Source organism: Diplotaxodon limnothrissa, linkage group LG3, assembly GCF_057381915.1.
Source record: "Diplotaxodon limnothrissa isolate DT_005_m linkage group LG3, D_limnothrissa_male_GT1.1, whole genome shotgun sequence".
NCBI lineage: Eukaryota > Metazoa > Chordata > Actinopteri > Cichliformes > Cichlidae > Diplotaxodon > Diplotaxodon limnothrissa.
The window spans coordinates 65,016,559-65,039,802 of record NC_140598.1 but is presented as its reverse complement, the minus strand read 5'-3'; the positions used below and the strand labels follow the sequence as shown (position 1 = coordinate 65,039,802).

Below are 23,244 nucleotides of genomic sequence, written 5' to 3'. Positions count from 1 at the left end.
TAAGAGGGCAGATTTTCTCTTCATAGAAAATCCTCCAGTGAATCCTTGTCAATACCGTCATTATTATGTGACATTAGTGTAACAGTGTATAAAAGTCATAAGAACAACAGGTCTACTTTAAACACAAAGTAAAGAGGCAGCACGGCAGCAAAAGACTATTTGTTTAAAGTAAACTTTAGATGTAGACATGAAAGTTGGTGCAAAGAATCAGGGGACTGTCCGCAGCCAGTGTGCCAAATTTCACAACATTTTACTATCTGGTCCTAGGGGCTGCAGTAAGCCCAAACAGCAGAAGGAGGAGGAAGAAGATGAATAAAGATGATAAAGGGTAGAAGCTCTCTGGGTACCGACTCAACTACGCTGCTTGGCCTCCAATTCCCACAGCCCCCGCTGCTGTGTCATGACCTAAAATGAGCCCTGAATGCAAAACGTCCCTGAAGTGTCAGTGAACAGAAAACTGTCCTTTCATGCTTGGACCTGATATTTAAAGCTTCACCTTTTATTTTTCAAGCTAAGGCTCTCTGTGCTCATACAGTTTCCTCAGTAAAGTGTTTCCAGCAGGAATGCAGGTAATTTTCATAAGGTCACAAACTCACAAATGTAGGCGGTGTTAATCCAATCAGCCAGCTTGTGTTAAATACAAAAACATTTGAAAAGGTTCTAATCAGGTTCACAAATGTTTTTTTATGGCTGCTGAGGCTGAGCTGCTTTTTCCTGAATTGAAAATGGCAAAATTAACATTTGCGTCATCATTTTGGATCCAACTGAGGAGTTTCCTTGGGTAAGAAAACTGATGATGACGGTGATGGTGCTGAATGAGCCATTTGAGCATTAAGAGTGATTCTTTCCCGTATCCTAGGGCTAAGCAGTCAGCTAGCCAAAGTGTGTGTATGTGTATTTTTGAACTGTCAGCATTATCTTATGTGCTATTACCTTTTTATCTCTGATGTGTATCTCATAAAATCTGTAGGATCGACACATAATCCCCAGTGAAATTTGAAAACTAAAACCACTGGCTCTGTGTGTGAGCGTTATTTTGAAAAAGAACAACCCCTAAGCAATGTGTAGGAGAGCTATACCTAAAAACATAGTGTCTATTGTTTCTCCAGCCTGTGCGCTCCAGCAGCCAAATCATGCAAAGTTCTACTGAGGGTAGTGGGTAAGCCAGAAGAGTGGAAAAACAGTAGCATAATAAGATTGGCTTAGAGCAAATTCATGCTGGAACAATGCTGCAATAATGGAAAACCGAGACATATCAAGATGAGGATAACACAGACCAAATTTAGCCCCTATTAGCTAATAGATTAATGTGGCTGCCTATTATGCTGTATAGATCTCTGCTAATGCTAATACAAATGTCATATCTCTTAAACCAAACAGACTGAGCTGAGCCCTGAATGTAAAAAGATAAATCCCCTCCCTAATGCATTTACCAGGCCAAGGATCCACTCAGTCATGTTTGTGCTGATCTGGCCACCAGAGGGCAATGTGTAAGTGCTGCTACTCCAGCACATGATTGCATGAGACTTCTAATCTATTCTGTGTTCTCACAGTCTGCCATTTTGCCACCGTGGTTTCCCCATCTTAACACTGCCGGGAATTTTATATCAACAGTGCATCAGGTCAGAGGCTGAGCATGTGTTTCCCTTTTTTCTCTCTCATCAGGAGCCCTTTTGACGAGCTACTTTCAGAAATAACTCTCCACAGTTGGGGCTGACTAATGATGTTTATAGGGAGAGAAGGGCCCTCCCACTGCACAGAACTGCACATGTAACTGAAGAGAGCTGATTGACAGATTGAGATCATGGAAATTACAGACAAAAGGTATTTATGGAAATGTATTCAGAGTTCAAATATTACTCAGTCTTGAGTCCATGAGTTATTATCAAAGACAGAAAAACGTCAGCGTGAAAAAAAGCCACCATATTTGCATGAGCACTGTGAAAGCAAACACATATTAGAATATGAGGATCACTTCAGACATCCTTGAGGTGACGATGTTTGCTGCAGTGGCTTCTTTCCGATCACTAATTCATTTTGCAATTCGTCTCAACATGCCGCACCTGTCTCTGTGCCAAATTGGCCGCTGTTCTTGGTTGTTTTTGACAGGCCTACATTGTTACATTGAAAAAAAAAAGCAGCAAATCAACCGTCCTCTCACTTGATTTCACAACTAACCCGCTTGAACAGGAGCATGTCCGAGATAGGTCTGTGAAGTGCACGCCAGCAGTGCGCAAACAATTACACAGAACAACGGTGGCACAAAACCTGCCTGTTTTGTGGCACCCGATAAGAGAGCCCTGAATAAATGTGCCTGCATGCATGAAAGACTTGTGAGGGAGAGGTGTTTGCAGGATAAATATTGCGGTTGGCCTTCGTGCATGTGTACAGAACAATTACATGCTTCATTGTTGTGACAAAAATGGGCCGAAACAGTTGCTATTTGCTACTAATTTAGCTTGAGAAGTCCCCAACAGCGGGGGGCAGAAATCTCATTGGATACTGTATGCCAGCAAGTACGCTTTTCCTGGAGGCTGCTGGCTTTTAGTTGCATAGTAACGCTATAGGATGACACATCAAAATGCCCAGACACACTGGAAACTGGCTTTGGTCTAATTGCTGCACTTTTGGGTGATTTACTTGCCTTCAGCCCCTTCAGAAACTACAGCAGAACAATTAGAAAGACAAGGAACTGTGATGACTCATAAGTTATCTCTGCTGTAGCTGATGATGAAAATGTTGGCTGTCTATAAATCAAACGGTCATTTAATCGCTCCTAACTTTTTGTTTTTCTAAGAAATGAATCTTCATACTTTTATTTTTATTAGAAATAATAACAGAGTCATTAGGGCAGGGACACAATTAAACAGGCTTTTCCTAATCATGGACGTGAGCCCAGAGCAATCAGCAGGTGCACTCAGAGAAAACACAATATTCACACTCGATGTTAGGTGGGTCAATCATCAGCCCGACTCCAGTGTAAAATCAGCAGATGAACTGTGATCAAGTGTGAAATATGAGTAAGAGCATGACAAATACTGGATTTTTGAGGGTGATACCAACATTGATTTTTTTTCAACAGTAAAAAACACCCATAACGTTGGATGGAAAAAATATTTTAAGTTTATGTTGTTTAAGTTATTTACTCGAGGCTTGTGCTTTATATGCACTTGGTTGTTACAAATTATTATCATTTCATTCATTTTTACGAAGGCCATAACCAGGGCTTAGAAATTAGTGAGCAATTTTAATGAAGCGTGACTGAAATATTCAATTCAGTTTTATTCATATAGCATCAAATCACAACAACAGCTGTGTTTTATATTGTAAGGTAAAGACTTTTTATCCCAATACTTTAAACATTTACATCATGACTCAACCAGTCTGGAATTTTCAAGTTCAATACATTATAATTAATGAAGGAAACTGATAACAGATTTATTTACAGTTAAAAACACGAGGCACTCTGAGAGAGAAAAGCTCTGCCAAAGAGGCTCACGCTCCGGATAGTGTTTCCTTTTAAGGGAATCATATTTTGTATATACTGATTCTGTTCTCTTTGTTTGCAGTGTAGTAAAAATAGCACATTTTGACAGATTATAATGGGATATTTATAATCCACAGTTTTAATGATAAAAGGGAGTTTATGAAAATTCAACCTTATTTGACCCTGAAAAGAAAAGTTGTGAGGTGTGCTATTCAAAATATCTGTATATGGAATGCTTAACCTCTCCCATTGAATTTTAGCACGGTAAAGACACAGCGTAAGATTTAGACCAGCACATTTCCAAGTTAGATAATTTTATTGGAAACTGTAACAAACAAACAAATAAAATCGACATAATGATCAACAAGAAAACTTCACAAACTAGAAAAAACACACAAATTCAGATTAAGGTAAAAACTGTAGATTGCTTTCACTATACAATGCTTAAATATTCACAAATGTGAATGTACTGCATGGCAGTACAGTTAATTTATATCTGCCAGCTGTGCTGTTGGCCAGAAGGGTCCAGGTAGAAACTGTGCTACTGCTGAGTGATAGATATAATGAAGCAGAACATGCAGGAGGTTAGTGCCACAGGAGAGGATGCAAATGATCCACTGTGAAGAAGAATGGCCCAGGGAAAATAATAAAAAGCTACAGTATTTACTTATATAAATATACTCTATGGAAGTTGGTTATTCTCTGTATGTATGATTGGAGGTTCTACCTTACAATATACTGTTGTTGTAATTTGGTGCTGTATAAATAAAATTGAATTGACTTGAAGTAGAATTTTCTGGCATCTCTCCTTTACTTTTAGTAGTTTTTTAATGAAAACTTTTTTCCTTTTACTCCTTGCATTTTTAAAATCTGTACTTTCCACTTTCTACATTTCCAAACCAGCCTTTGGTTTAACATTTGAGGGGAGTTATTATTTCATGTCACTGAGAGCCTAGAGGAGCGACCATAAAGAGAGTGACTTTTTTAAAGTGGCAGGTAATTTCAAATGCATCATTTCTATCAGCTCAACAAACATCAGCAAACACACAAACTATGTGTGTGCAGTCACACAAACACAGTGCTAGCTAAAGGTCCAGCTGCTGTATTTCGCAGGGAGAGAAAAGAAAGTGAGCTAACTTCACTCAGAGATGGAGAAAGATAAGAAGGACAGGAGAGGAGAGGAGAGGAAGAAGAAAGGTTAGATTTAAAGGTAAGTGGGATTTCATAACCTGGAAATTTAAAGCTCACATGTAGGTCCTCATGTTTTTAAATGTGTCCAACTGTATAGGGTATAATATAAAGACAGCATAAACATTATACTGTCAGTGTAGAAGATGGAAATCAGCCAGGATAACTCATGAAACATCTTGTTGAATTCACTTGATTAAATCCACAAAGAGCCGTGAACCTCAGAGGAGCAGCATCAGTCGATCAGCTGATCACAGCCTGTGCATTAAGAAAATCCACTTTTCATTTGCTGATTAAATGGCAAAGTCACCATTTACAATGTGATCAACAGAGAATAGAGATATTTTGTTTTCGTTCTTTTTCATTGCTCATGTCCTACTTAACTGACTCAGACTGAGTACATTTATTAGAATTAATATTTACACTTAAACAAAGTTTGTATTCCTATCCACTAATATAATTTATTATTGCACTAATATAGCACCAGGTTCAATTAGTTTAACATAAGAATACGTGGTAGAACTGTTCTTCTAGCAGTTACTTTATTACTGTAAGTACATTACAGAGCCTGTACTTTTTTACATTTACTTGACTAAAGAAGTTGAATCAGTACTTTAACTTTTACTGGAGTATTTTTAACAGTTTTATCTGTACTTCTACTTAAGTCCAGACATGCTGTACTTTGACCAACTCTACCTCTGTCTCTATATTTGATCATTAGTCTGCAGAGGAACTAGATTTTTTATACAATGATAAATTTACACCTGTACTCTGCAAACTGCAACAGAGCTCATATCTTTTATGCCACTTTAGATCTGCTGTGTTTAGAGTGCAACATATGATTTTCTAGTCATATTATGTTCCATACTTGATGTTTTTGGAGACTTTTATGTTGTTAGGCAGGATAATGGCATCACATTGAAATTTAGGTGTTAAAAATACACAGTGATTGATATTCATGTAAAAGAAAAAGAAAAACATTTAAATGAGAGGCCACTAAATAAAGTTTTTTTAGTAACTCTCAGCAGTTCATTGGACATGAAATAGTTGGTAGACATGTTATTATTAAGTTTATGAGAAACTTCACGATTAAGGCTAAAGGAAATACTTTTATTCAAATACAATTTCTTGTCATAATGGATGCAAAAATAAATTAATAAGATCTATTTATGGTTTATTGTTTGAAGCCGAGCATCTACTAAGCCATGCCGACACCGGCCACCACCCAACCCACCTGAGGCTTTCCACCTCAGTCGTCTCCCTCTTCTGTGTCCTGAAGGTTCCCACCTTCTCCGCCGTCGTCAGTCTCTGGAACTGAAGCCTCATGAACTGATTTGTTTCAGCTGATGGCCACGTGGTCGGCCTCCTGAACTGTTTTTTTGGACTGTTTTTTCTTTTCTTCTGAGTTCTCCTTCCTGGAGCTCCAGCACCCACCCACCCAGGTTGGGTGGAAATGTTCTCATTTTAAGAGCTTGATTGTGAAAGATTAAACTGCTGATGTCCACAGAGGTTTAAAGATAAGCTATAAATAAATAATAATTATGCATACTTTATTGAATTCCTCTCTGCACTTAACGCATTCACTCAGTGAAGCAGTCTACCTATCTAATCTAACACTCAGGGAGCAGTGTGCAGGGACAGTACCTTTCTCAGGGCTAGCTCATCTGTTCAGTGGAGTTGAACCCCTGATCTTCAAATCATGGGGCCACCACTCTACCTACTGAGCTATCCCTGCCCGAACTTCAAACTTACATACATTTTTAAAAATCTAAAAAGCCATTTTTGTCATATATTCTTTTATGAGTTTTTTTTTCTTTTTTAAATGTTCAATCAGTATAGCTCTACTCCTAAATGGACCTTTGAGGATTTGAGCATTTGGCAAAAATAAGAGTTCCTCTTAATTGTAAAACACAAATCTGAGGATGTTGGAAGACATTTGAGGTTCTGATCAGCTTTGTGGCATGTAGATGGTCCTTTTATTAAAGTCCTGAAGAAAACTCATAAACACTGAGGCCCTGCTATGTGCCAACGTGTATCTGGACCCTTACAAAACAAAGATGTGAAGCAATATTAATATTTATTGGGATTTTTTTTTAATTTCCAGGTTTCAGTTACTGTTGTTGATATGTTAAGAGTAAGAATAAGTTCAGATTCTCTTAAAAATAATAACAATAACAAAATGTTAACAATTGTTGGACTTGTGGAGGTATTTTGAGAATCCTAAGAGACTCTTATAAACATCTGAAGGAAAATATTCTTTAATCATCGATGCAGACTAATCAGAAATGTTGATTAGTGATTTTATTGTATTTTGGAGAGTTAGAACAAACAGGTGGGATTCTCGAAGTCAGTCAGTTTCTTGGGGTCTGAAGCAACAACAGCACAGAGCTCTGAATTTTTGGAAGAAGCCGTTTCTTTTCTTCTTTTTCTCCTTTATTTGAATGTTGTCAGACTTCTCTGAATTATTAGTAATAGAGACAACTGGCTCAGACATGGATAGACTTACAGAAGGGAGTTCCTCACTGGGAAGATCATCAGACAGAATTTTGGAAGCAGGTTCTTCAGTACGAAGAACATCAGCCATTTGTGAACTTTCAAATGGAGGTTCTTTAGTAGGAAGAACATCTGACTTCGGCAGACCTTCAGAATGAGGTTTCTTAGTTGGAAGAACATCAGGCACTACTGGACTTTCACAAGTGGGCTGGAAGATCTGGCATATGCTCTTCTTTGCTACATCAGCAATTGTTCTGAGCAGCTCTGGTGCAAAGTTTGCAATTTTGTTCAGCAGAATCTGTTCTGGATATTTCTCTCTGACTTCAGACAGGATACTTTGCACCATGCCACCTCTGATGGACCTTGAGAAGATGTCCTGGTTTTCCATTGTTGGGAGAGATTTGGACACTCGATCCAAAGTGGCCTTTGTCACACTGGTGGAGAGGATGCTCAATCTCTGGGAGGCCATGTTCAGTAGGGAGTGAGGAGGAAGCTCCCAGAAGCCATGCAGGACACGGGGAACCACCTCTATCACCACATCTGGAGCAGTGAGCAGTTTGGAGGTTTGTGCGTCCTGCTGCCTCTCTTTAAGGAGGTCAATGTACTGCCTGACATTGCTGAGGAGCTTAGGTGTTCTGCAGAATAAAGTTATAAGAATGATCTTTTACACCTATTTAAAGAATCACAGAAATATTGAAACACTGTAGCTGGACTGTTAATTCAGGAGGTATGGCCTCTGGAAATCCCAGCAGCATCCAGGCTTGAAACTTGATGTCCCTCATTTTATGTATTATGTTCACTGCCCACACCTGAAACAGAAAGCACGTTTACATTGCAGTTTTGTTGAAAGGTTATGTGATCATCATGGGAAAAAAAAGATCTCCAAGTGACTAAAAGTTTTCTAGTCTTACCAGTTTCAGAAGAGGTTTGGCTTCTGTTTCTTCCAAATCCTCCAATTCAAACTCCCAAAGTGTTCAAAAGAAAACAAAAGAGAAGTTTTCTCTCAGATATTTACACTTCAGCACAAACAGTTTCAGGTGTGAGGTGGATGGTCTGTAGGTGTCACAGTAACTCACTGCACGCTGACTGTCTCTTTGCTCCTCTCCACCAAAAGATCTCCCATACCTTCTGCAGTGAGGCTCGATGGTATTTGGTTTTCCTTCTGAAGTCTGAGGAACTCCATCATCATTGAAATCTAAAAATAAAAGGAGACATTTAATCAGCACCACTCTCAAGTCCTCAGAAATCACCTGATATTTTATCTCAGTTTTGGTTTGGATGGGTCTGGGTCTTACCTGAGCCCTGTAACCAGGAGGATACTAGCAGATCTCCACAGTATCATATATGGGTATGTTGAACAACACCTATCAAAAAAAAAAAAGAGATTACTCATTGTTACTTAAATTGATTCTCAGGTTGTCACCTTTTAAAACGGCATCAAATTCTTCAAACTGTTGAAATGCAGTAAAAACAAAGTGTCACATATGCTGATGGGTTTGTAGTAGTGCTGTCAGTGTTAATCTCGTTAAAATGACGTTAATGCCATAACCGCATTAACGCGCCAAATCTCCGTCAGCAAGTTAATGTGCGTGGGGCTGCACGTCGTTAACGTATTAATAAGCTAACCACGTTAATATGGTATCTAACCAACCTGGTTAGATACCATATTTTCTAAGATTTTCAGGGCCGAGTACAATAACCTCAGTTTTATCTGAATTTAGAAGCAGAAAATCAGAGGCCATCCAGGTCTTTATGTCTTTATGACATTCCTGCAGTTTAACTGATTGGTGTGTGTGAATTGACTGCAATCTAATGACATCTAATGGTGAGATTTTATACACCGTAACTTTAATGATACTTGAAAATAGGCTTCAGCCTCAGCCTGTTCAGTCAGCACACAGTCTGTGTAATATGTCTATAAAAATGAATATAAGTTTTCCTCCCTTTTCCAATCAGAACTTCCAAATAGAGTTTTTGACGTTTGGCACCACTAAGCTGTGGGATGTTTTTTCTTCTTCTTCTACAATATATATCTTACACACTGTACTACACTGTAATTACTGCATTTCTATAAAAATACTCTAAACCTTCTTCAAAAACTTTAAAGTCTATTTGGGCAATTTGAACACGAAAACCATTAAGTGAGGTATAAAAGTATAGATCCAATGTTCACATCAGGGCCCATGGGGTCAGGAGTAAATTAGACTTAGTCACTGTCTGTGGCAAAAAAAATCAATATACCACCATAACTAACAAATATTTCCATAATTAAAACACCTCCTGTTGTGTGAAGACTGCTGTAAGACATCTGTAGGCATGTTTGATGTACTCACTGCAGCTGTTACTAGAAATAGTCGGACAGAAATGGCAGTAAGACATTTTAAAGGGGCCTAATAACTAAAATACGCGCACTGGCCACTGTATTAGGCACACTTGCTCAACTGCTCATTAACACAAATATCTATCAGCCACTTACATGGCTGGAGAAGAGCATGTAGGCATGCAGACGCGGTCATGATGACCCATCAAAGTTCAAACTGAGCATCAGAATGGTGGGAAGAAAAGATGATTTAAGGGACTTTGAACGTGGCGTGGTAGCAGGTGCGAAATGGGCTGATCTGAGTATTTCAGAAAATGCTGATCTACGGGGATTTTCCCACACAACCATCGCTGGAGGTAAAGGAAAATAGAAGAATTAGCAAGACTATTTCAAACACTCTGTTCTAAGTATAGTCTTTTTACCGGACTGAGTGCAGTATAAGAAAATACAGATTTTCAGCCTGGTTACCTCACTTTACCTTTTCACGTTTTACCTTTTTATGCCTTAACCTGCATAATTTGTGTCTACTACATTAATGTATTTGTGACTTAAATGTTCAGTTTCTTCCTTTCTGTACCGACCTCTTGTGGTAAGATGTAATCATGTCACCACTGTGCTGTCTTACTTGTCGGTTACTGCGTTTATGTGGCACTGGATGTCTATAAGACAGCAACAGTAAGGTATTTTTTTTAAATTTTTCAGTGCCCTCTCTCTAGAGGTGAGAAGTAACCAAGTACAAATACTTTGTTATTGTACTTAAGTAAAAATTTTCAGGTGTCTGTAATTTACTTGAGTAGTTTTTTTTTGTTTTTTTTTTTTAAATGAAAACTTCTTCCTTTTACACCCTACGTTTTTAAAACAACTATCGGTACTTTCTACATTTTCAAACCAGGCTCGTTACTTTTGATTTAACATTTGAGGGGAGTTATTATTTCAAGTCACTGCGAGCCTAGAGGAGCCTAACCTCTATCAGCTCAACAAACATCAGGGCCCTATTTCAGGAAGCCGGTTTAGTGCAAACTCTGAGTAAGTATACCCTGAGTTAACGAAAACTCTGGGTTTTCGGTTTCACAAAGCGAGTTTAGATTAATTCTGAGTGAGTTACTATGACGACACACTCCGTGAAGCTAACCTGCCCCCTAGCAGGTTTATTTCAACTAACCCTGACGTTCTCCGCCTCTTTGTCAGAAACCTGACTGTAGGAAGTGTCAGACATGGCGTGCTCCTTCCTTGAAGAGCCAGTAGATGTTGAAGCCCAAATTCTCCGCAGAGCTCTCCGCCGGGAGAGAGTGATTAGAGCGCGTTTGGACATTTTATCATTTCCTGATGATTTTCTGTGTGAACGTTACCGTTTTTCAGCACAATCTATAAATGGTAAAATGGTAAATGGCCTGCATTTGTATAGCGCTTTTCTAGTCCTTAAGGACCCCAAAGCGCTTCACACTACATTCAGTCATTCACCCATTCACACACACATTCACACACTGGCGATGGCAAGCTACATTGTAGCCACAGCTGCCCTGGGGCGCACTGACAGAGGCGAGGCTGCCGGACACTGGCGCCACCGGGCCCTCTGACCACCACCAGTAGGCAAACATGGGGTTAGTATCTTGCCCAAGGATATTTGGCATGCAGCCAGGAGGCAGCCTGGGATCGATATAATTTATTTGAATAACATCCTCAGGCCTAATATTGCTCATGTGACACATCGCGGACATTCTCTCAGTTCTGTACATATTATTTGTATTGCACTTCGGTTTTTTGCAAACGGGAGCTTTCTGTATAATATTGGTGACGCTGAGCACGTTTCCAAGGCTACCGTCTGTCGGGCAGTCAGGAATGTTACAGTTGCACTGAAACGTCTCCTGTACTCGTTTGTGGTGTTCCCCGGTCATAGACCCACAAGATTCATCAAAGAGGGATGCCACAAAATTGCAGGTATCAGGATGAACAAAACTTAATTCATGATGTGGTGATACTTGAACTACTACTTAAATTTTACATTTATTCTCACGGTTCCCAGGCGTGATTGGCTGTACAGATGGCACTCACATTCCAATCATTGCTCCTTCAGTAAATGAAGGAGACTATGTGAACAGGAAGTCTTTCCACAGCATTAATGTACAGGTACATAGTTCCCTGTAGCATTTCAAACTAACAAATTATTTCATTATAGTAATGGATGCTAATTTGTGTTCTCTGCACTGTGAAGATCATATGTGATGCTGCCAACATTATCACAAATGTGGAAGCCAAGTGGCCAGGCTCTGTGAGTGGTGGTGGTGGAGGACCCCCACCTGTTTTTCGGGCCTCCGCTTTTTTTCTAGTGGCCATAACGGGTCACATTTGAGCATACAGAGTAAGCAAATATGTACTTGTAATGCTCAGATAATTTCAATAAGTGCTTACAGAAAGAAAATTAATGTAGCCTCTAACTGCAATTGATTTACATCGGACAAACAGACCAAGCACTATGGCTCATAATACAATTACACCTTACCTGTTTGGACTATATTTTTATATTTATATTTTATATTTCATTTTTACTTGCTGCCAGGAACGTTTGGGGCCTGTTGGGTTGCACCTGCGCTCACATCACATCACAAAATAAAATGTATGAAATAAAAAATAAAATAATATATAATAAAATAACGTGTTAAATGGGTGGAAATCCCTAGATCAATGTTTAACTTAACACTCACGCATTGACTCTGTCGGCTATGTTTTGCCATGCATGCTCCCTTTCTTTTGCAGCTGAGGCTGTGTTACTTTTTTTCTGCAAAATTTGCATGTTATCGGCATATACTGCCATCAGGATTTCGGCCTCAAGCGCTGTAAAATACATTGACCGCGCCTTCTTTCCCTCCGTCTCCATGGTGACTCGCTTAATCTGTGCTCCACTAATCAGGGCTTTATGTATCCTCGTGCGCGCGCTTAACTTGGGGTTAAAGCAACTCCGCGTTGACTGAACTAATTGTTATCAGCCTTTCTGAAACCGAATATTCCGAGTTGGACAGTTCGGGGTTACTCAACCCTGAGTATCGTTTTTCACGCTGAGTTTTCTAAACCGGCTTCCTGAAATAGGGCCCAGGAAACACACAAACTGTTTGTGTGCAGTCAGAAGAACACAGTGTGTCACTAAGTAAAGGTGCAGCTGCTGTATTTCACAGAGAGAGAAAAGAAAGTGAGCTAACTTCACTCAGAGATGGAGAAAGATAAGAAGGACAGGACAGGAGAGGTTAGATTTAAAGGTAAGTGGGATTTCATAACCTGGAAATTTAAAGCTCACATGTAGGTCCTCATGTTTTTAAATGTGACATCATTATTTTGCATTATTATGCTTAGATTCATTCATTGAATTCCACCTTCATACCAACTGTATAGGGCAGTGGTTCGCAAACTTTTCACAATGAGTACCACCTCATAGAATATATGGCTCTTGAAGTACCTTATGACCAACATTAAAGTACAGTAGTATAGGCCTATTTAACACCACATACAGTTTACACGAGACAATTTTATTTCTTGTGTGAATGTTATTTATATTAACTCTCATGAACAGGATGTGACAAGTGATAATAATAACAACAACTGTATTGCATTAAAACATTCACAGCAGGTGGGATATCCAATCTTTAAGTGACCTGATGAAACCTGCTTCCGGGTCCAAGCTACTCTGCATTTATTAAGGCTGTTGTGTTTTTAACATGTTTTAATGCTTTGTATCTTTTATGTAATCTTGTTCAGATTACATAGAAAAAGATCGGTTTTTATCATCACTGTTCATTTTAAAGCTCTTTTTTTTTTTTTTTTACGATGTAACTGCAGCCCAGCCCATGCAGCAGTATATTAATGACTAACCTTATATTGCAGTTAATCTCCTGACTGAAGTTTGGTCCGCTAACAACATCCTACCATACGGTTTCATTTGTCCCTAACGTCCGGGAACCCTCACATTAACTTTTATCAAGTGGAAAAAAGTTAGCGTTCATCCTCCAGTTTCACATTTTATATTATGCTAACCATAGCTGTATAGCTAGCCACAACGCAGCACATCGTTATATACCAGCTAGCCCAACTTCAGCAACCCTGCAAACGCCACTGCTGTTTAGTTTTCTGTCTCCATTTATGTCTGAAGTGATAGCAGGGCTGTGTGTTTTAATTTTTGCTGTGGCGGTTAAGCTGTCGGACTTTTGGCTTCACGACCCTCCTTCCTGGTTTGTGCACGTGGAAGCTCAGTTTGCTCTTTGTGGCGTTTCAGCCGACGACAGGAAATAGCTGCGGCGCTACTCACTCTGACGCAGAGCGGGCCGAGCAACTCCTCTCTCTCTCGGGCCTGGGTGATGGTAAAGATCTCATGGAGAGCACGCTATCCTTGCTAGGAACGAACGACGGCGGATTTCTCTTCACTCACGTCTTCCTCCGGCAGGTGCCGGTGCGAGCTGGCCTCGCCAACTCCCCGCTGCTGGCCGCAAAGGATTACCGCTCACTCGCAGAAGAAGCGGATCGCATTCTCCTGGCTACCAGAACCTTCGGCATCCAGGCAATAGTTTTCGATTAACCGACGGCATCTCCCGCAACCCCACCGATTATTCCAGGGGCCTCCGACTCATCGATGGTGGCAGGGATCGTGGCACGGTGGAAAAGGGCTGTGTTTTTAACCAATTGGTATTGGTTTTTACTATCAGCGTGACAGCGGTGTACCGCCTTTGCAGTGTTAAGGACCAGGGAACCGAGCCCGCCAGCGCTCTGCAGTGGCCGCGACCGTTGGCGATGAGGACTCAGGCTCGGGGAGACATTTTCTGGGTGACTCCTGCTCCCAGAAGAGCCCCGGGAACTTTCGTGTCGTCTTTGTATACCTCCACAATGGTATATTATTTAATCTTAAAAAAAAGGAGATTTCCCGCGTACCACCAGAGAGAGCCAAAGTACCGCCAGTGGTACGCACCACAGTTTTTATTTATTATTTCTCTATTTATTTTTTTTAACACTGAGGTCCTGCTATGTGCCAACGTGTATCTGGACCCTTAAAAACAAAGATGTAAAGCAATGTTAATAATTGTTGGGAACTTTTTTAATTTCCAGGTTTCATTTACTGTTGTTGATATGTTAAGAGTAAGAATAAGTTCAGATTCTCTTAAAAATAATAACAATAACAAAATGTTAACAATTGTTGGACTTGTGGAGGTATTTTGAGAACCCTAAGAGACTCTTATAAACATCTGAAGGAAAATATTCTTTAATCATCGATGCAGACTAATCAGAAATGTTGATTAGTGATTTTATTGTATTTTGGAGAGTTAGAACAAACAGGTGGGATTCTCGAAGTCAGTCAGTTTCTTGGGGTCTGAAGCAACAACAGCACAGAGCTCTGAATTTTTGGAAGAAGCCGTTTCTTTTCTTCTTTTTCTCCTTTATTTGAATGTTGTCAGACTTCTCTGAATTATTAGTAATAGAGACAACTGGCTCAGACATGGATAGACTTACAGAAGGGAGTTCCTCACTGGGAAGATCATCAGACAGAATTTTGGAAGCAGGTTCTTCAGTAAGAAGAACATCAGCCATTTGTGAACTTTCAAATGGAGGTTCTTTAGTAGGAAGAACATCTGACTTCGGCAGACCTTCAGAATGAGGTTCTTTAGTTGGAAGAACATCAGGCACTACTGGACTTTCACAAGTGGGCTGGAAGATCTGGCATATGCTCTTCTTTGCTACATCAGCAATTGTTCTGAGCAGCTCTGGTGCAAAGTTTGCAATTTTGTTCAGCAGAATCTGTTCTGGATATTTCTCTCTGACTTCAGACAGGATACTTTGCACCATGCCACCTCTGATGGACCTTGAGAAGATGTCCTGGTTTTCCATTGTTGGGAGAGATTTTGACACTCGATCCAAAGTGGCCTTTGTCACACTGGTGGAGAGGATGCTCAATCTCTGGGAGGCCATGTTCAGTAGGGAGTGAGGAGGAAGCTCCCAGAAGCCATGCAGGACACGGGGAACCACCTCTATCACCACATCTGGAGCAGTGAGCAGTTTGGAGGTTTGTGCGTCCTGCTGCCTCTCTTTAAGGAGGTCAATGTACTGCCTGACATTGCTGAGGAGCTTAGGTGTTCTGCAGAATAAAGTTATAAGAATGATCTTTTACACCTATTTAAAGAATCACAGAAATATTGAAACACTATAGCTGGACTGTTAATGATTGTACGGCAGATGTGATCACTGAAATTTAGGAGGTATGGCCTCTGGAAATCCCAGCAGCATCCGGGCTTGAAACTTGATGTCCCTGGCTTGGTTTTCCTTCTGAAGCAGTTTCAGGTGTGAGGTGGATGGTCTGTAGGTGTCACAGTAACTCACTGCACGCTGACTGTCTCTTTGCTCTTCTCCACCAAAAGATCTCCCATATGTTCTGCAGTGAGGCTCGATGGTATTTGGTTTTCCTTCTGAAGTCTGAGGAACTCCATCATCATTGAAATCTAAAAATAAAAGGAGACATTTAATCAGCACCACTCTCAAGTCCTCAGAAATCACCTGATATTTTATCTCAGTTTTGGTTTGGATGGGTCTGGGTCTTACCTGAGCCCTGTAACCTGGTAGATATCAACAGATCTCCACAGCCGTGTTATATATGGGTCTGTTTATTCTTTTAAAGTGGCAGGTAATTTCAAATGCACCATTTTTAGGAGCTTAACAAACATCAGCAAATACACAAACTGTTTGTGTGCAGTTTGTCTCACAGTTGCTAGCTAAAGGTCCAGCTGCTGTATTTCACAGGGAGAGAAAAGGAAGTGAGCTAACTTCACTCAGAGATGGAGAAAGATAAGACAGGACAGGAGAGAAGAGAGGTTAGATTTAACAGTAAGGACTGCTCAGTGGGATTTCATAAACTGGAAATTTAAAGCTCGCATGCAAGTCCTCATGTTTTTAAATGTGACATTATTTTGCATATCATACAAAACAAACTATGGCCGACTGTGTTATTTGAAGGTTGCATAAACTGGTTAATTTGCTGTACTGTGATGATATTGTATGGTTATACTGTCAGTGTAGAGGATAGAAATCAGCCAGGATAATTCATGAAACATCTGCTTACATCTTGTAGAATTGTGTAAATCTAGAGCAGCAGGTCAGCTGATCACAGCCTGTACATTATCTACTGGAGCTCTCAATAGCAATTATTGTGAGTTATGTTTCTTTTGCCCACACCGAGTTTTCTGCTGAATCTCACTTTAACCCCTGACCGTTCTAATTTTATTGCTAAGAAGCAAAGTCACCCTCTACATGTAGGCAACAGAAACTTAAAAAAAACCTTCTTTTTGTTCAGATTCAAGGTAACCTAACTTTTTTTTACAATTATACTCCGCTTGAATCTGAACAAAAAGAAGGAAAATTACCAACTTTTTCTTCTTTTTGTTCAGATTCAAGCTGAGGACAATTGTCGAAAAGGTTAGGATGCAAACTTTAGTGTATCTACCCATATAATTTATCATTATGTTAATATAGCACAAGGTTCAGTTACTTTGAAGAAAATTTAAAACATCCTCCTTAGAGTTTTTTACTTTCGTACTTTAAGTACTTTTCAGAGCCTGTTCTTTATTACTTTTACTTGAGTAAAGAAGTTAAATCAGTACTTTTACTGGAATATTTTTAACAGTAGTATTTGTACTTCTACTTAGGTACAGAATGTCTGTACTTTTGCCAACTCTGGTCTTGTCTCCTGTTAGAATGTATTTTTATCTTTAAGGCTATATACCTCGTAATTAGCATCAATTAGCAACTCTTACTGTCTTAACTCCATAGGCCTGACCGGAGGATAAGAGGTGGTTACCATGGTAATAGGAGTGTTGCCTGCAAAAGGGTCAAGGGTCAAGGAGATATCCAGAGAGAAGAAACGTGATCTGATAAACACCTAAGGCCAACGACTCATGTTAACATTCAAAGTGTTTGCTGCCTGGGTGTGGTCCTCTTTGAGCGGGCAAAGAGACATGGCAGCCATTTTTAACTTGAACCTTGAACTGCTCATTAAATTTAAGAAAATTCACTTTGAGCATATTTGTCTTCTCTCTCAAAAATGAACCCAACACTCCCCTCAACCCTTAACCGATCACTGCAGATGATTCTCCCTGAGCCTGGTTCTAGCAGATGTTTCTTCCTGTTGAAGGGGAGTTTGTCCTTCCAGATGTTGCCAAGTGTTTGCTCATATGTGTCCTCTGAATGTTGGGCTTTTCTCTGTATTATTGTAGAGTCTTTATCTTACAGTATTCAACAACTCAATGTGACTGTTGTAATTTGGTACTGTATAAATAAAACTGTATTCAGTCTAACTGAATCAACAGGTGGAGATTTCTCCAAATATTTGAAAATGTTATGCATCTTGAATAATATATTTTCATCTTTATTTGTGATAAAAGTATTTTACAATTAAAAAGCAACCAGATTTTTTTCTTTTGCGGTGCAATATTGTTTCTATATCCATTTGATTTTATTCAAAAGTGCCACAATGGCAACTAATCTTTAAATTAGCTGATGCTAATGTTAATTTGAAACAGTTTAATTGTGAATATACAGAATAAGTTCAATAAAAATGTTTATGATGAATTTACAGAGCAGAAATGACAGATAGCACTACAAGAAAGTGAGGAAAGGTGGGAAAAAAGTCAAAATTCCTGCATACACAAACGTGAATGAGACGAAAGCTAAGAAATTAGAATATGATGATATAATCAGCAGCCATGCTGCAGCAGAAAGCTGGTGGTGCAGTTAATTTTTCTCCCAGAGAGTTTGTCCCAGGGGATTTGAGAGTCCATATCTTGATTCATCACCGGCAGCGGTGCAGTTGAATGTTTTAAGAGGAACCAGGGGTATGCAGTCGAGCACAAGGCTTAATAAATAGTGTTCTTAAGAGCCATTCGTAGCTACAGCATACAAAAATGATGATGGATGGGCTTTCTTTGCTGTGCCTCATTCCTTATCCAAATGAAATCCGGGAAGTCCATTCATACCCCTTAAGAGATAATAAATGGAGGAGTTGGCTTGTATAGACCTCATGAGTTGACCTACCTCTTTGCTTACTGTGCTGACATCCATTACTTTCTTCCCCACTGCCTCCTCCTCCACTCTATGAACCCACTTTTCAGACTCATCTATTTCCAGGTATCACATTAAAGCTATTCAGTTGAACATCTGTGATAAATCTTTATCACTTACTGAAATCAATGCATGTGTGCAAATAAAATCAACAACCTAAAGCAGTTATTGCCTAATAAATGCTGCCTAATAAACGTGCTAAAATTCCTTACCCTGCTTACTGTTTGAGGGAACTGGATACTGTCCCAGCTTGCACTTGGCAAGCTGGCTGATCTCAGTGCAGAGATGGTGAGGTTGTATTTAAACACAGCACCTAGATCAGTATTCCTGTTTAAAAATGATTTCAAAACCTGTATGAGGAGTTAGAAAGATGCACAGCTGACCTCAAATAATGATTTGCAACATTACCCTTCATGGACAACTCCAACTAGAAATGTTGCAGGAGAAAAGCTGCTAAAAGTCTTGTGGTTAATATATCTGAAGAATCTGTACTGCACTGTAGTTGATCAAACTATTATTACTTCTGCTACACCCGCTAATAAACAGTCTTATGCACCTCGTCCTCAGAGCTTTTGGAGTGATGAGAAAATGAGCAAATCTTTTAGCTAATGGAATGTAGCAGAGCTTATAGTGTAAGCTATGACAGCTAAGTACAATTTAAGACTGCTCAGTTATGACTAATCATAGTCACAGTTACTCTGCTTGCAGCTGAGATCATAGTTATTTAATCTAAATACTTAAAGCTCTTTCACTTTTTCATCTTAAAAAAGATTCTCACATTTTCTAAAAGCAATTTTTCTTTGAAGGTTGTGTTAGGAAGAACACCATGCTCTATCCTCCTGAAGCTGAGAGGTTATTTTGTTGGAATCATACCTTGAAACATTAAACACTCTAGATCCTCAGCTGAACTGAATGCTTGTAATGCAGATGCAGATCCCAGTGCCTCACTGTGTGCTGCCACTGGTGACTGAGAGTCTGTACTGTATGTAATGTCTTCTGTTTTGGATCCTGCTGATTTTAGTCTTTTTCTGTCCTTGGCATTGATGTTTAACGCTCTCTTTACAATATAAGGACAATATCTTTCCCACGAGAAAAGTACCTTTTTGGCCAGACTATTCTTTCAACCTGTCACCTTTACAAATTGTTATTCAGATAAATTCTAGTACAAGTTTTAGTTGTAGAAGAAAAACACCTCTTTTTTAGTTGGATGATATACCTCTGACTACACCAACATCTCAGCTGAATTGGTCTGTTCTAACTGTGAATAAAAGCAGCAGTGAAGAATTATGAGCACTGTGTTTTATTTCACAAACTTAAAGAAAGAAAGAATGAAACACTAAATATTACGCTTAAAAGCTGCACAGGTTCTTGCCTACGGGTATGGGTTTTGAGAAAAAAACAACACCAAAAAAAACCCAAAAATAGTATGAAGAAACTGAAATATCCTGAGAAAAAAATACATATAAAAATATCAAATCAGTGAAAGAAAAAGGGATGGTATGTCCAAAATGTCACTGAACAGATTCAAAATGTTGGGAAACAAAATTGTCAGATCTGCGAGAGCAATAAGAAAACTGTGATATGCCTCAATGACTACACAAGACAAGAATTATTGCTACATTTTCATCATGTGCTACATCATGCTCCTCTCTGAGATCGCAACTGATGACAGCCGACTGCTCTCATTAAACAATCAGGTCTGTGGTACATATGTCACCGTGGCAAATATATTACGAGCACCCAAAAAGTCATTTTATTTCCAGTGACTTTAATTATCTTTCTGCCGTTAATACCTCTCACAACTGTACATCCATCATGTCGGTGATTGCTTTGCAGAAGGTGGAGGAGTCTGACAAATATTCGTTCTGCGGTAACTCACAATTAAAGTGAGACTGATGAAATCCTGGCACGGTGGATTTTTAATGAAGCAGCTTTCACTCTTGTTTTGTAGCATGTGAATCTTGCATGTTAACATCAGGAGTTGATGATCAATGTTCGAGCAAATGAGATCCCAGGAGGCTCCTACGTGATGTTATCTTCACGCTTATTTCCATACATAACAGACAGGTACAAAATTAAAAGACAGGGTGGGGGAGATAAAAGGAGGGTTTACCAGACACTGCAGAGTAAAAAACAAATCTACACATGTTATTAGCAAGCATCTGAAACCAGTATACCTAAAGGGGGTGGCTGTAGCTCAGGCGGTAGAGCAGGTCATCTACTGATCGGAAGATTGGTGGTTCGATTCCTGGCTTCCACTAGTCTGCATGCCAAATATCCTTGGGCGAGATATTAACCCCAAATTGCTCTCCGATTCTTTCCAAGTATGAATGTATGTACTTAGAGCAATGTGCTTGTGTGAATGGGTGAATGCACAAGTTGTGTAAAGCGCTTTGAGTGCTCAGAAGAGTAGAAAAGCGCTATATAAGAACCAGTCCATTTACCATTAAAGTTTAAATACCAAATCCTTTTTTGGACAAGGCTCTGAACTTGTTTATAGCTATAAAATTGCATATTAAGATATGGTTTCTAAGGGCACTGACTCATTGTTTTAACCATTCAGGAAATGGTTAAAACAATGTGTTATTTTCTGTTGCCCAGAACTTGCTGTCTGATTCGTATAAATTGATTTGTACAGGCGTCTTCGGAAGAAGAAAAGTGGGTTATGAAAATTCTGGTTCCCACACTGAGATGGTTGACGATTCAGTCCATTGTTTGATGGATTCCTTCATCAATTTGCCCGATTTTGTGAGTGTATTTTGCTAATTGGGTGCACGCACATACTATATATTACCATTATATATCATTGTATTATACTATTATCCAAACAGTGCAGTATTTGCAAATAATACTGATAATAGCTGTTGAAATTAACTTTGTATAAACAATAAATTATTAGGATGTTTTTAGTGGGGTGTCTATGAATAATACTAAAATAATCATAATCTCTGGGTTTTCATCAGACTGAAAAAATATTTTAAAATTTTAATGATTTTCCATTATTGTCAGTTATTTGGAGAGCAATCAGAAAAATAATGACTAGTTCCATCCTGATCTTTATATTCCTCTTTATTTAAAAATATTACGATTAGAGCTGGACTCTAAAGCTAAATATTGTTTGATGCAAAAAGCAAACAAAGCATAAAAATGTCATGTTTTCCATGTTTGTAACCCTCTACACATGCAAACTATAAATACACGAATGTGCAGTCACATCAAAAATAGCTCCTATATATGGTTTTGTTGAAATGATCATTTTGATATACGTTTAATTCCATAATTGCCACATCATGACTGTAAGTGCTGAAAATTCAGTGAAATTGTAGCATTAATCGGGATGGTACGTCTCAGTTATTGCATTTGTAAAGGAGGTCATGTTTGGCTGTTAAAAGGAACAGGAAAAGGAACAAAAACTAACAGACTATTTATTTATTTATTTATTTATTTATTATTTTTTAGAGATGGAGCATGGACTGATAAAGGTTTTAGTGTTTGTACCGTCACCAATGTAGTGCCGCTAAGAGATGAAGTTGTGTGTTTCTGGAGTGTGTGCCAGATTTTCCCAAACGATGCACCATCCTTGGATCAAGCCAGATTAAGAGCATCAATTTTCCTAATTCTGGATTTTATGAATTGGGAACTCCAGTTTGAGAAAGCACAATCCCTCTTCTAACTTTTGTTTTCTATGGGGTACTAAACTATGCAAAAAATGCATATTCTTCTAGAAATGGGAGGGGTGGGGTCAGGGTTTCTAGGAGTTGGACTAACTGTGCAGTATAGACAGGTATAGGTGCCATGTCATGCTGCCTGTAGTGACAAAGATACTAACAAAAGCAAAAGTAGAGAAACTCAGTCAGGATAAGGAAAGAGCAATGGTGTTTGGCCCCCACCTGAAAAATTATTCCTATTTTGGGAGAAGCACAAAATAGGGTGATATTGTTGTCACCAGTTTCTTTTGCACCAAAGCAGGTGAAAACGATAAACAGTTTATGTTTCCAAACTGGGTAGATTGATATCCTTGAAGTTTGTCTGACATTGTGTTATTACACTGCGATGATTGAATGTTCCCTAATGTTGTTCTGCAGTGTATACCCTGATATTTATGTTGGTTTCAATGGCATTTGCATTCACTTTCATATCACAGAAAGAAAAATTGACTATTTGCACTGGTGGAGAACTCTCTCCCTCTCTGTCTGGAGTAGTTGTCAATTATATTGCTTTCCAACCACTGATAAACCTTTTATTTTTCTTATTCAAAGGACAAAGTCACCGAGGCCTCACAAAATGTGACAACTCTAGGATTTCTGTCTTAATTACAAGAATTTTGCACATATATCAGATTGGATGAAATGTTTGGCTGATCACTGAAGGGCAGATCATTGTGAGTCTGGTGTTATTTTTCAGCAGCGACTACACGGTGACTTGGGGATTGTGTTCATTTCCATCCTTACATCTGGAGCCTGTCGCCGCCTGTTGCATGGCTAATGCTGAGAGACAGACAATTACTTGCACTCACATTTACACAGTTAACCTAACCACACTAAATGCATGTCTTTGGACTGTGGGAGGACTGGGACAGAACCCATGCAGACATGGGGAGAACATACAAACTTCACTAGCCAGGTGTTGGACCATCCGGATCTTCTTGCTGTGGGACACCAGTGCTAAGCACCAT

The 23,244-nt window shown here is 39.2% G+C and overlaps 2 protein-coding genes across 2 annotated transcripts; both read right to left on the bottom strand.

Moving 5' to 3' along the window:
- Nucleotides 1-6,994: 6,994 nt before the first annotated feature.
- On the bottom strand, nucleotides 6,995-8,357 carry LOC146636915 (uncharacterized). Its single transcript, XM_085350403.1, has 5 exons — nucleotides 8,245-8,357; nucleotides 8,080-8,140; nucleotides 7,871-7,977; nucleotides 7,199-7,803; nucleotides 6,995-7,041 (listed from the first exon to the last, which is right to left on the bottom strand). The coding sequence occupies exons 1-5, from the start codon at nucleotides 8,355-8,357 to the stop codon at nucleotides 6,995-6,997; spliced, it is 933 nt and encodes a 310-aa protein (XP_085206529.1).
- Nucleotides 8,358-14,816: 6,459 nt separating this feature from the next.
- LOC146636914 (uncharacterized) lies at nucleotides 14,817-17,313 on the bottom strand. Its single transcript, XM_085350401.1, is given in 4 exon segments — nucleotides 14,817-15,597; nucleotides 15,706-15,814; nucleotides 15,817-15,958; nucleotides 17,290-17,313. Coding segments are annotated over 4 exon segments (1,056 nt in total).
- Nucleotides 17,314-23,244: the final 5,931 nt, after the last annotated feature.